The sequence below is a fragment of the Lepisma saccharinum genome, chromosome 6 (genome assembly GCF_977018435.1).
Source record: "Lepisma saccharinum chromosome 6, izLepSacc3.1, whole genome shotgun sequence".
Lineage (NCBI taxonomy): Eukaryota > Metazoa > Arthropoda > Insecta > Zygentoma > Lepismatidae > Lepisma > Lepisma saccharinum.
This window is the reverse complement of record NC_139234.1, coordinates 24,972,001-24,986,310: the sequence shown is the minus strand read 5'-3', so window position 1 is coordinate 24,986,310 and position 14,310 is coordinate 24,972,001. Positions and strand designations below refer to the sequence as shown.

The window sequence follows — 14,310 nt, the reverse complement described above, 5'->3', positions numbered from 1 at the left end:
ACCTTCAGGCTGTGCTACTTCACGTAACCGAGTTACTTTACTTCACAATAACACACATCTGCGTGCTAAGTACAACGGAAAACGTTCATGCATAACATAATCTTCATAAACTATTTTTTTAACATTTTTTTAGCTGCGGTACCACCAGGGACGTAGCTAGGTTGATTAGTTTGGGGGGGGGGGGCAAACGTAAGATTTTTTCCATCAAACTATTATAAATTTACAAACTACTTATATACCATATAGGCTTATACTGTATACATACATTATACACACACACACACACACACACACACACACACACACACACACACACACACACACACACACACACACACACATATATATATATATATATATATATATACACACACACACACACATACAGGGTGTCGCAAGACTCTTTCAACAACGCTTGGGTGCTGGTAGATATCATAAAAACAAGTAACTTTTCCCTATAAAGTTTACCTCGAAAGCGCTTAGTTTCTGCGCTATAAGCGCTTAAAATATATCCTGTACGTATGCAACCCAACACAGCAAGTGTTTGCACTGATGTGACTACCAGGGGCGCGTGGCAGGGTTGCCACTAGCGTTCCTCGTTAAGAGAGACGACTTGAAAACAACAATTTGGGAGTCTTGCCTGAGCAAAATCCAAAACATTAATGGTACTAGCGATGTTGTAAGAAGCATTGACAGTATGTTTAAGCTGACAAAACAAATAATGGGCAGACTGAAATTCAAGATTACTCATTCTATAATATCTCCATAATTGATTGATTGATTTGGTTTATTTTAATTCGCTTTTCTGCCACTTTTGGCTAATCGCGAAGATGAGGATGATATGATGAAATAACAAATGACACCAATGTCTAGGCCAGGATTTAAACCCGAGATACCTGGCGCCGTAGCGACCTGTGCTAACCACATCACCACGGAGTGTTTCGTGTATCATGCGATATCAACAATTGCAAGGGAGACATGAGATATGGGAAATCCACGAACGAACAAATGTAAACATGATGTGTTTGCTGCCTCGTCTCGAACACGCAGACTGTAATGTTATTACAATTTAAAAAGAAGAAGAAGGTAAAGTGTTCCCCTGTGCATTGCACCACGCCATGAAGGCGTATAGGGGGTGTGGGGGTAACGCCCCACACTTTCTTGATCCGGTCGTGAGTGGGGATGATGTGATCAGCATCACGCCCCTAACCGCGTTTACCCCCCAGGGTTTCCCCCAGGTACCCATGTTATTCGACGCTGGGTGGGCGCCGGGGCCGCTTTCACCGTTAGAAAAGTTCCCGGATTTGAACAATTATTACAATTTATTTATTAGAAAATTTTTCCTATCTGCCCTAGCGTTATTGCTAATCGTGTTCGTCTCATAAGGAAATAATTGCAATGCTCTTTTAATTTAATGATTGATTCATTCATTGATTGATTGATTTGCTTTATTTGACATCGCTTTTTGTGCAACTTTCGGCTAATTTGCGAAGATGGGGATGAGTGATGATATGATGAAATTGATGAATGGACACTCACAAACATCCATGCCCAGGCCAGGATTCGAAGCCGGAATCCCTGGCGTCGTAGCGCGATGTGCTAACCACTCCGGCACGGGGGCGGCTCTGCGTGTTCGAACCGAGGCCGCAACACATTATGTTTACATTTGTTCGTTCGTGGATTTCCCATATCTCATGTCTCCCTTGCAATTGTTGATATCGCATGATACACGAAACACTCCGTGGTGATGTGGTTAGCACAGCTGGCTGGCTGCCTGCCAGGTATCTCGGGTTTAAATCCTGGCCTAGACATTCGTATCATTTGTTATTTCATCATATCATCCTCATCTTCGCGATTAGCCAAAGGTGGCAGAAAAGCGAATTAAAATAAACCAAATCAATCAATCAATTATGGAGATATTTTAGAATGAGTAATCTTGAATTTCAGTCTGTCCATTATTTGTCTTGGTCAGTTTATAAATACTGTCAATGCTTCTTACAACATCGCAAGTATCATTAATGTTTTGGATTTTGCTCAGGCAAGACTCCCAAGTTGTTGTTTTCAAGTCGTCTCTCTTAACGAGGAACGCTAGTGGCAATTCTGCCACGCGCCCCTGGTAGTTATGTCAGAGCAAGCGTTTGCTGTGTTGGGTTGCATACGTCCAGGATATATTTTAAGCGCTTATAGCGCAGAAACTTAGCGCTTTCGAGGTAAACTTTATAGGGAAAAGTTACTTGTTTTTATGATATCTACCAGCACCCAAGCGTTGTTAAAAGAGTTTTGCGACACCCTGTGTATGTATGTATATATATATATACAGGGTGTCATTTTAATGGCGCCCACGGACCACGGAAACGTATAAAGGACATCAAAACAGATAACTTTTCTCAGTAACATTTTTCTCGTTGGTGCATCGTTTCGACGCTACAGTCGTTCAAAAAAGCCCGTTTTGCCGCCTGAATGCTGGCAACCACACACAAAATTTGATTGCATTTGTGACGTCATATCCCGTGGTGAAGCGATGCGTTCCAGGGTTGCCAGGAACACACATATTCTGTGAAAAATGACATAGCTACAATCAGCCACATTATGTACCGTAAAACAAAACGAGAAAACACGTTCTGTAACTTAACAGGAAGTATACAAACGATAAGAAAAATGGTAGAAAGAAAATGGAATTCAAGTGGAAGTAGTCATATCTATCGAATTTTGTCTTAGCTTACATATCAAATATTTGCAAATCTAGTTACCAAGTTGGTATCTACAATTTAGTCTATCCACTTCGTCCTTCTGATACTAGTTGTCTGTGACACACTGAACAGATGACAAAATATAAATGAAAGAACTCAATTCCAAAGGTAAGCAACACATAACATAATGTATATTCAGGGCATTATGAGGCAAGTGACAAAAATGGTTGAAAATACAGGGATATAAATAGTATTAAAACAAACTCTCCGACGACTGTGTAAGTAAATATTATCTACCTCATCAATAAATTGAAATATAAAGGAATAATCATACTTAATCAGAATTATCTACGCACCGGATACACATGTAATAGTTTGCAACTCTGAACAGGGCAGTATATTCGCTACTGATTCATCATTAGATTGTTACTGTGGTTGTACGTGTTTTAGCCGTAATGCAACAACGTGAACCTCAGATACTCCCGTTATCACCACAAAAGTACCACAAGGCATCTGGACGCAAACCTGTAGATATCAACCTTGCAACGAGATAAGCAAATATAATTGACATGTAGCTGGGCGTAAACAGCCAAATGTAAGTAGTAAGTACAATAAAATTTATTGTTGTTGATATTTGACATGTAGGCTGAGTTAAAATCCGATAATGACAATTAATTTTGAATACGTTTTTTTACCATTTCTCATATCGTTGGTTCACTTCCCCCTTCCCCTGAGATGATTGCTGATCGTCTGGCTGATAGGCTATTATGTTCGGTTTACTGGACGCATTTCTCGCTTCGTTTTACAGCTAATAATGTGGTTGGTAGTTTGTAATTTTTCACAAAATTTGTGTGTTCCTTGCAACCCTACCGTGCGCTGTTTCGCCGCAGGAAATGACGTCACAGATACGATCAAATGTTGTGTTGGGTTGCCAGGATCCAGGCGGCAAAACGGTCTTTTTAAACGGCTGTATCGTCGAATTGACGCACCAACGAGAAAAATGTTACTGAGAAAAGTTGTTTGTTTTGATGTCCTCTACACGGATCTGTGGTCCGTGGGCGCCATTAAAATGACACCCTGTATATATAGCCTATATATATAATATAGTATTAGAAAGGAACAAGGGCCTCCCCGATGGCGCATGGAAGCATCGTCGCCTTGTAATCAAGGGGTTCCGGGTTCGATACCCGGTGGATGCTCATAGTGGTTCGGATCCCACTTTACACTGCAGGCCAGTCCCGATTAGCCTTACTGTGCATAAAGTTGACTTAAAACACCAACTCAATCAATCAATAAATTGGAAAGGAACATCATTTTCTTCTGTAGCCCCAACAGTCTTCGGATATAGACTAACGAAATCCACAGCCATTATTCTGGAAACTAAATGCAGAATGAACTCATTAACGTAATGGCTTATACACCAAGAACAATGTTATTAGTCTTTAGATTTGTAAATTTGCTCGAAGAAAATTGAGAAGTAGATAAAACCGTTTTAGATATAAAGTGCTGGAACCAGGTTTACAAGTATTGACAACAGTGCAAATATAAAATATGTGCGTAATGAGTTCAAGCTAGGCATCTCATGTATAAAGTTTGTACCGGAATCGAATCCGGTATATCTTAGTTCAAGGTTCGGCAGGTTCAGCAAGGGGTCCCGGGTTCGATTCCCGATGGAGGCACATAGTGGTTCGGATACCACTTTAAACTGTAGGTCCAGTCCCGATTAGCCTTACTGTGCATAAAGTTGACTTAAAACACCAGTTCAATCAATCAGTCGAAAGGTTCAAGATTCGATCCCTGGTGGTGAGGCTGGTAGTCAGAATTTGATTTCGGAAGGGGTTTATCCCTTATCGGCAGCCGCCATCTAAAGGCGAAGATGTTGGGGGGAGTGGTAAATGCTGAAGATTAATTTCTCGGTATATTGCAACTTACCATATACAAATTGTTTTCTTACTAATAATTCCGCCGAGAATAACACGCTACGAAACCACAGGTCCAAGTTTCGGACATTGGACAGGTATGGTTGTATCATGTCTGTCCATCGCCAACCTTCGGCTCATCATTCATCCTCATCGTCGCATTTAACCCAAGAGGTAGAAAAGCGGTGTAATATAAGAATATATAAATGATTGATTTGGTTTATTTTACTTCGCTTTTCCGACACTTTTTGGCTAATCGTGAAAATGAAGATGACAATGAGTGATGTGAAATTGATGAGAGGACCATCATAAAGAACACACACTCCCAGTCTGGGATTCGAACCCAGGACCGCTGGCATCGTAGTGAACCTGGTGCACAACAAAGAGAAACAGAAAATGCTTGATAAGTAATTTGGTTCTCAATAACTCATTATTATATTATATAACTATTATTCGCTGTATGACTAGGGATGAATTATATTTGTATGTCTAGTCAACTTTGCCACCTAAGCAGCAACAGCTTCCGCATTTGCAGGTGGAGGCTAAATGAAGAAAAATCACAGAATTTCAGAAAGATATACAAATTTTGAAACATAATACTTATGCAGACGGCTGTAAAAAAATTGCAACATACCTAGTTTTCTTCCTTAATTGAAACGTGGTTTATTCTTCACTATACATGAGATCAACCACCCTGGGAGTCGAACCCAGGATCTTTTGTGGTAGTCAGACCCTCTTTTAGAACGTCAATATGTTGGACATTTTGTCGATCAGTCGATCCTGATCCATTGTTTCCAGAGGAAGACAATCTGACAGCTTCACATTCGACATTTCACTCGCGATGTACGAAAACGAGATCACAAACACTTCGTGATTCTATCTTCTCGCGTTTACAGAAGTTAACCACCGCTTGGACCACAAACCCTACTTCAAACTATCTGACAGACCACCAAATGAACAGATGAACCGACTGCTTTGATGTTTCCCGAATTTTCAGAAATTGGCCTTTCCCTTCTTGCAGGGCAGGTCATTAGCAGGAGAGCTGAGTGCATGTGAGAAGAACCGCTATGTCATTCATTCCCGCGCCGAAAAATGGACAAGCAATTTAATTCTGTTCTTGGAATTTGAAACGCATGAGAATATCTTTTCTGGACCATAAAATAATTAACCCAGAAAATCCTAGCCACCCGCGGCTAAAACTTCCTGCTTGTGTCGTCCTTTCGGCGCCCATGGTGCCAGTGCAGGGCCAGATGGAGAGAAAGTACGGGTTTTGGGGGATTATGGATCTGGTGTGCAGCAGGGAGGAAAAGTGCATTTTCAATAGGTCTCAGACATCCCTGACCGGGGCGGACCACAAAACCATTAACTGCATCCTCTGCCAATACATCTGTTTGTGTTCAACAAGCAAGAAACAGGGAAATAAGAAAGAAATGCCTTGCTTGGGATTCGTGCTACTGAAAATTGAAGAAGTGTTTCAAACAGCAAGCAAAATTTACTGAAGAATTATTTTGCAATATTTATTATCAAAGTAAAATTTCCAGCAAATACAGAAAAGTTGGTACTAATCTGAATATTGATTTCTTCATTTTTACAGAAGAAACTACTTACGGTAATAAGTTCCTGTAGCATTGTCCAACATCTGGAAGGAGTTTTGTGTGATGTAACGGATTTCTTCAAATTTAAAAGTTGGGGGCAGGTGACTCCGGCCAATTTCTAACATGACTTTAACAGGGACTCTATAGATAAAGCCGGGGAGCCGGAGCGGAGGCGGGGCCGCGTTAGCGGTTGGGGGCGGTAGGTCAATTACCCCAGGAGCGGAGCCCGGAATCGGTGAAAATTTGGACTCAAAAATTTCAAACAAAAATAATTTTTTAGTTTAAATTTCCCACCGATTCCGGGACGAAAAACGTGAATACACCTTAAAGAATGTTCCGCGAAGCAGATAGGTAAGTACAAATGTCAAAAATTGACAAAACGAAGAAGTTATAGGTGTCCGGGGAATATCAGATTTTTACCGAATAGTTTCCAGGGGCCACGTGGACGTTTGCCGGGGCCAGTGCCCCCCCTCTAACGACGTCCCTGGGTACTACCTCACCTATGCAAGTTTTCCACCTCGCCAAGTTGAAAGTTATGCGATTTTATGAGGCACAAATCAGTTTGTTCACACTCACTTACGCACTTATTTCCAGCATTTTACGTGTCTAGAATCGGAACACAGGCCATTTTCTCTACAGTGCCTCCGGAAAGTATTCGTCTGAGCCAGGGGCGCCGACTTGTCCAAATTATTGGGGGGGCCTCTGATCACTGAAAAAAATTAATGAATGACTCTCTCCCTCCCTTTTTTAATTTTTGGCGTCAGTGTTCGGAATCTCGTATAAGCCAATGAATTCCTCAAAACTATTAAAAGTTTCGTCAAGGATAATATCAAAATATTGCCGACTTTTAATATCTGCTACCACGGAGCGCAAAACAGATCTCTCTAATATATCAAATATCTCGATCTGAATGTCATGTGAGAGCCATTTGTAGCTCGAACGTCCCATCCACTCTCCTAGTTCATGCACATCTTCTTTTGAAACTCTTTTTAGTAAAAATGTTAACAATACTCATAATTACATACTTACTATATAGTAATAATTCATGTGTTTTGCTGTCTCTGGTCATAGCCCCCCCACAAAGTTGATGGTTTACCGGTCTCAGCCCCCCAAAGTTGATGGTCTATAACATTTCAAATGTGTATTTAAAGTTAAGTTCATGTGGCACAATTCAAAGTACACTTTACAAGAGAAGCAAAATAATACATTAGATCCTCTTAAGCAAAATTATTTGGGGGGCTCTGCCCCCACATCGTTAACATTGGGGAGGCTCGACCCCCCCCCAAGCCCCATGGAGTCGGCGCCTATGGTCTGAGCACAATCAGACTGTCAAACCACGTATAGCACTTTGCAAAAGAAGAAAAGCATGAGCAAAATGTAATACCGACACACGTCCACATTCGTTCTGCGAAAATTAAGAGAAAAAGCAAAAAATATTTCCTGCTGTATTCGAACACAACACAAATATCGAAAATCATCTCATATTACGCACCAAACTAGTATTCGTCTGCTACATAGTTCCATGAAATCACGCCCCCTAGGTACTCGCTTTTGAGACGCAAGGTGAATCTCGTGTAGTGCAAGTTCTTCCGTTGCAACAGGGAATGTGTGTGCTGGAGGCCAGGGTTGGACCTGTGTGCAAAAATTGGGCGCAAAACGAAGGAAACTACCGAAGAGGAAAGGTGTATTGTGGTGAGTTTGTTTCGTAGTGGTAAATCTTTCACAGACATAAGCAGAACACTCAGTAGGCCAATCACCACAATTAAAAGTATTATGTATAGGTTTAACAACACAAGAACATACAAAAATGCCCCAAGAAATGGCCGACCTCCAAAGCTAACACAGAAAGGTAAACGTGTCATAGTGCGGAAGGTTGTGAAAAATCTGAAAGTGAGTGCCCCAAAGTTGGTTGCTGAGGTTGCAAATGAAACTGGAAAAACGGTCTCAGCAGAAACAGTAAGAAGTGTTCTCCACGAAGCTGGGTATCGGGAAAGAACTGCCCGTAGAAAACCGTACATCAACAAACGCAACAGGAAGAAAAGGGACTGACTACGCCAAAGTACACAAAAATGACACATATGACTTCTGGAAGAAAGTCATATTAACAGATGAGAGTAAATTTAATCTTTTCAAGTCAGATGGACGGGTCATGGTGTGGCGGAAGAAGAACACAGAACTGGCTGAGAAGGGACCAAGTTTCACATCAATATAATACTACAGGCAAAATTACTGTTTTGTATATTTTAACTTTTAGTTTCTTAGATATTAAACGAGAAGACAAAAGTTTATGAAGAGAGAAGTAACATGCATTTCCTGAATTAAGCCTACTTTTTATTTCCTCTTTAATATAATTTTCATTTGTTAATATTACTTCTAAGTATTTGAATTTGGAAACTGGTTCAAACGAGTTGTTATCAATAATTAGATTTTGATTATTACCTAACACTTTTTTTCGGCCTGTAAGCATATATTTAGTTTTCTCTTTGTTAACTTCCAAACCTATCTCTTTAGCAGTTTTGAAAAATATTTTAGCATTATTCTTAATTGTATTCACATCATTCCCCAGTAAGTCTACATCATCTGCATATGCTAACAACTGAGTCACACCATTTAATTTTAGTCCTTCTTTAGTTTCTTTTACCTTCCTAACAGCATATTCTAAGGCAAAATTAAAGAGCAATGGAGATAATGCATCTCCTTGTTTTAACCCATCATGAATTGTAAATTTGTCAGACATATTAATACCCACACGAATTTTACTTTCTGTTTCACTGGTGCATATTTTTATCATACTAACAAGCTTCTTAGGTATTCCAAACTCTACTAATATATTATATAATTTATCTCTTTTGACCGAATCATATGCTTTTTTGAAATCAATGAACATTTTGATTATATTCCCACTTTTTTTCAAGTGTCTGTCTGATGTGAAAAATTTGATCTGTAGTTGATCTGTTACGTTTAAATCCACATTGATAATCACCTATTATTTCATTAGCATATGGGGTTAGTCTTGTTAAAAGAATGTTAGACAATATTTTGTATGTTGTTTAGAGTAGTGAAATTCCACGGTAATTATTGCAGTTCATTTTATCACCTTTTTTAAACACAGGAACAATTATGGATTCTTTCCACTGTTGAGGGATTTCTTCTTTATTCCATATTAAACAAATTAATTTATGAATTTGACATATTAATGAATTTCCACCATATTTAATTAACTCAGCTGGTATTAAATCAATGCCAGGTGCTTTGTTATTTTTAGCCTTTTAATAGCATCTTTAACTTCAGTCAAGTTAGGTTCTGGAACTAAAGGTTCTGCTGTGTGGACTTCATTTACTTCTGATTTATCTCCTATATGGACATTTAAAAGGTCATTAAAGTAGTTCTTCCATCTATTTAGAATATCGCTTGGGTCAGCTAGAAAATCACCGTCTTTATCTTTTATCAAGTTTGCTTTAGCTTGCCACCCCTTTCTAAACTCATTTACACCTTTATATAAATCTCTGATATTTTTATTTTTGCTGTTTGTTTCAATTTCGTTAATTTTGCTTTTCAAGTAATCTCTTTTTTTTTTACTTCTAAACGTGCGGTTAACTTCTCGCTTTATTCTATTATAATTGATTAGATTTGTATCATCAGAGTTATTTAGTGGCCGCGGTGGCTCAGTCGGTAACGCGTCTGACTACCATTCTAAAGGTCCCGGGATCGATCCCCGGCCGGTTCAAATCCGGGAACTTTTCTAACGGTGGAAACGGCCCCGGCGCACACCCAGCGTCGAATAACATGGGTACCTGGGGGAAACCCTGGGGGGTAAAGGCGGTCAGGGGCGTGATGCTGATCTTTAGCTGCTGATTCTATTGCATTACGTATGTGCTCCCAATTCTGTTTCATTTATATTTCCATCATCATTTAAATCCTGCAAAACATCAAATCTATTTGACAGTTTAATTTGGTAATCTTTCTTAATTCTTTCATCAGTAAACTTTCCTGTATCAAATTTTATAACTTTTAGATTTTGTTGCTTATGATTTATCACTGAGAGTCTTTCTCTTAATTTAGCAATTACTAAATAATGGTCACTGGCACAGTCAGCACCTCTATGTGTACGAACGTCAATTATACTAGTATGCCTTCTCTTATCAATGAGAATATGATCTATCTGATTATGAGTTTTACCATCTGGAGAAGACCAGGTATATTTATGGATATCTTTATGTTTAAAAGTGGTACTTTTCACAATTAAATTCTTTGAGGTTGCAAAAGTAATCAATCTTATACCATTATCATTACTTAATTCAAGAAGACTTTCTTTACCAATCGTGGGTTTAAATATCTCTTCTTTGCCAATCTGTGCATTGGCAAAGAATTTTCATATCATACTGAGAAAATTTATCAAAGACCTGTTCTAACTCTGCATAAAATCATCTTTAGTATTATCATCTTTATCTTCCGTTGGTGCATGTATGTTTATTAAAATAATTTTACACCACCTACCCTGTAAAACTGCATATGATATCCTATCATTAATAAATTCTACTGTTTTAAGAGTCGAGATAATTCTATTATTTATGAAAAAGCCTATTCCAAAATTATGATTTTCAGTACCACCATAGAAAAAAGTATAATTTTTAGTTTTACAATTCCCTTCCCCTGGCCACCTAACTTCCTGGACAGCTACTACATCTAATTTATACTTAACTATCTCATTAACCGTACACTGAAATACCCCAGGTCGGTAAAGGCTCAGAACATTCCAGGTGCCTAATTTAATATCCTTATTCCTAATGTAGATCTTATCCTTAGTCCAGGGACCTCCCAAAGTAGTCCCCACCCGGAGATCCGAACGGGGGACTATTTTACCTCCGGAATATTTTACCTTGGGAACATCCATGGCCTTATATTGCTGTTTCTTGACATTTTTTTACAGTGCAGAGTTGTCAGCTCTACGCCTAACCCCCAATATGAATGGAGGAACTACTACACAAGACAAACACAAACACATTAGACAGCACAATTACTACACAAGACGAACGCAAACACATTAGACAGCACAACTACCACACAAGACACACACAAACACATCACAACTATAACACAATATAAACACAAACACACTACAACTACTACACAATATAAACATAAACAAACTACACACCACAACTACTATACAAGACAAACACAAACAAATTAGACAGCTCAACTACTACGCAAGACAAAACAAACATACTAGACAGCCTAACTACTACACAAACATACTAGACAGCACAGCTACAACACAAGACACATACATACACACCACCGATACTACACAAGACAAACAGAAACAAATTAGACAGCTCAACTAGTACACAAGATAAACACAAACACACATTGCAACATGGAGTTAATTTTTAGATTGATACTTTAAGTACTACAGTGAGAAAAATATTGACATTTCAATAATTTTGGTATAAACTGTACTTAGGTTATACCAGTACTAGCTATTCCATCCCCACTTAAACTTCACTCCCTACCCTTACCCAATCTAGCTTCTGTAACGTAGTCCCTTTCCCGAACAATCACCTACCCAACAATAAAAAAAAATCACATTACTTAATTAAGACAAACAATTTTCACGCCTCATGTAAACCAAGCCTGTACTGGTTACCAGAACAGACTCGGTAATTAATTGGAAAAAAAAATATTGATAACTATATTAATAGGTAGTTAATAAAAACAATTCGTGTGCGTGTATCTGTGTATTTATTTATTTCGGATTAAGGGTTTGGAACTGGAAGTATCTTTTGGTAAACTAAAAATATTTTAATTCTATTAAAGCCAATATCACTGATTGATAGTACTTGAAAGTTCCCTTCTTTTTTTCTTTCCCGACATAAATTGTTCGAAACAATGGAAAGTATGTCAATTTTCGTACACAAGGAAGGAGCAATGCCTTGGATATTCCTGATTGTTGATGTTTTAAAAATAGGCAAAGTGTTCCCATGGAATTAGTGCAGCGAAAAACAAGATTAGCAGTACACGCATATCTTGCGACAAGAAAAAAAAAGTTTAAGAAATAGAAAATAGTGTGTGATATCTTCACGAGCTCTGCCCCGTACGAAATTTGTTTGCTGCAGACAACGAAGGAACCAAAGACGCAGAGTAATATTACCGGAGTTATGACCACCCAACACAGCCACCATAATCCATTAACCGTGAACGAACTTCAAAAGTCTTTTGTACTTTTTCCTACTGTATATGAACACAATGCAAGCACTTCCATTACGCAGATGATCACTAGTGTCGGCGTAGCGTGGGTATCCAGCAGTTTGAACCAGTATATGCCATTTTCTCGAATGTAGAATGCAGAGACTAGGAAAATAAAGAACACGGTGACTACGATGCGCGGCAATCTGTCCTTCTTCAGGGTGGGATAAACGTCGTACAGACTCCACTGGAAGGCGTCAAGTTGTATCACTATCCAAGAGAGTGCGGTATAGCCGAGAGAGGCAAATACCAGGACGTTCCATAGCTGGGGACAAGGCATGGTGGATATCATCGCAGGATAAATAGAGAACATCGCTGCTGGCCCGTCTTTTGCCAGGGAGAAGAATGGGATACCAGTCTGCGCTTGCAAGAAGCCCAAGCCGCAAAATAGCACAAGTCCGAAGATCACGCTCACGGCCGTACTCAGACCAGGGACGCAGAACACTTCCCACCAGCAATTATGATTCACATAGTTGAAGCGAGCTCGATGAACTGCAGTGCCGTGTCCGACCCCGACGGTGAACAGCGCTTGGACTGCTGCGTCCACCCATGTTCCGACGCTAAGAAGTTCCTTAATTTCTGGTACAAAGAACGCTCTAAGCCCATTCGTTGTGCCTGGAAGAGTGACTCCACGGATCATCATGATTGTCATGGCTATGTAACCGAAGGGCACGAGAAAGTAGAAGCTTATGCGAAACTTCTTCCAGCCTACTTTACAGCAAGTAATTATCAGAGCGCATAATACGAGATGCAACGCCTCCATCTCTAGCACAAGTCCTCCGGCAGGATCCTCGATACTTGAAGATGTCTTGAGGGCGAATTTCGTAAGATACTGCTCCGACGGGCTTTGTGGGTTAGTTGCTAAGTTTGCCAAGGCACTGCTTCCCAGCTCGGTACAGTTTCCGTCATTCCAAACGTTCTTGTACTTGCTCCAATCTATACTTTTGCTAAGGGGATATGCCATGAAGAAGAGTGAGTACGTGCCAATGACGCATGCGAACGCGCATAAGAACATATTCACTATTAGCGTTGCATATCCAGCTCCTTTCGTGATTGGAGACGGACCAAACATTTTGATGTAGCCGCTACTAGTAAACTGTGCCACCACATGTTCTAGGAGGAACATAGGTAATCCACAAATGAGGATGAAGATTAGGTACGGGATGAGGAAAGCTCCTCCCTTATGAACGTAACACGTGTATGGGAATCTCCAGACGCCACCGATGCCGATGCAGGGGCTGAGGTAGTAGAACAGGACCTCCATCCTTTTTAGGTAAGTCTTGGCTTCGGCGGGATGTGCGTCGGGTTTCATCCGCTTGATTCTTCGGGCCTCATTCCGGATTCGAAGTTCTGAGATTATTGACCGCGAATAGTTGCTTATGGAGTATTGCTCAACAACGTCTGAAAACTGAACCACTCTTGGGCGAATCTCTTCCGCTTCCTCCTCGGCTTCATCATAGAGTTGTGGAATTTTTTGTCGGCCATTCTTCAGAGGAATCAATTTTGACCTGGATTTCCTCAGTGGACTTTGAGAAGGGCTGCTCTCAAATGAAGGGCCAGCCTCATCAGTTATACTAGTAACAATCTCAGTCTCGGTAACTCTATGGGACTCGATTTCTGTCTCTGTCTCTCGAACTGCCTCGGTCTCTTCTAGGCTTGACAGCGATTGCACTTCACTCGACGTGTTACCCATGTCTTCACTGTCTTTTATATCTTTTGCTCGTGAAGATATCACACACTATTTTCTATTTCGTATAGAGGAACCAGGTTATATTTTTATATTCTACCATTTAATCCAAAGAATAAATGGATCTACAGCTTCCAAAACTTATAGTTTTCTTTGTGAGAGGTCACAGA

The 14,310-nt window shown here is 39.8% G+C and overlaps 1 protein-coding gene across 1 annotated transcript; it reads right to left on the bottom strand.

Annotated features, from left to right (window-relative positions):
- Positions 1 to 12,412: 12,412 nt before the first annotated feature.
- On the bottom strand, positions 12,413 to 14,146 carry LOC145989022 (creatine transporter-like). The gene has a single exon (XM_083124322.1). It carries the CDS (start codon positions 14,144 to 14,146, stop codon positions 12,413 to 12,415), a length of 1,734 nt encoding a protein of 577 aa, XP_082980448.1.
- Between the last annotated feature and the right edge of the window lie 164 nt (positions 14,147 to 14,310).

Bases quoted from the DNA above. Each gene is read 5' to 3' on its own strand.
- LOC145989022 (XM_083124322.1), bottom strand. From the start codon at position 14,146: ATGGGTAACACGTCGAGTGAAGTGCAATCGCTGTCAAGCCTAGAAGAG.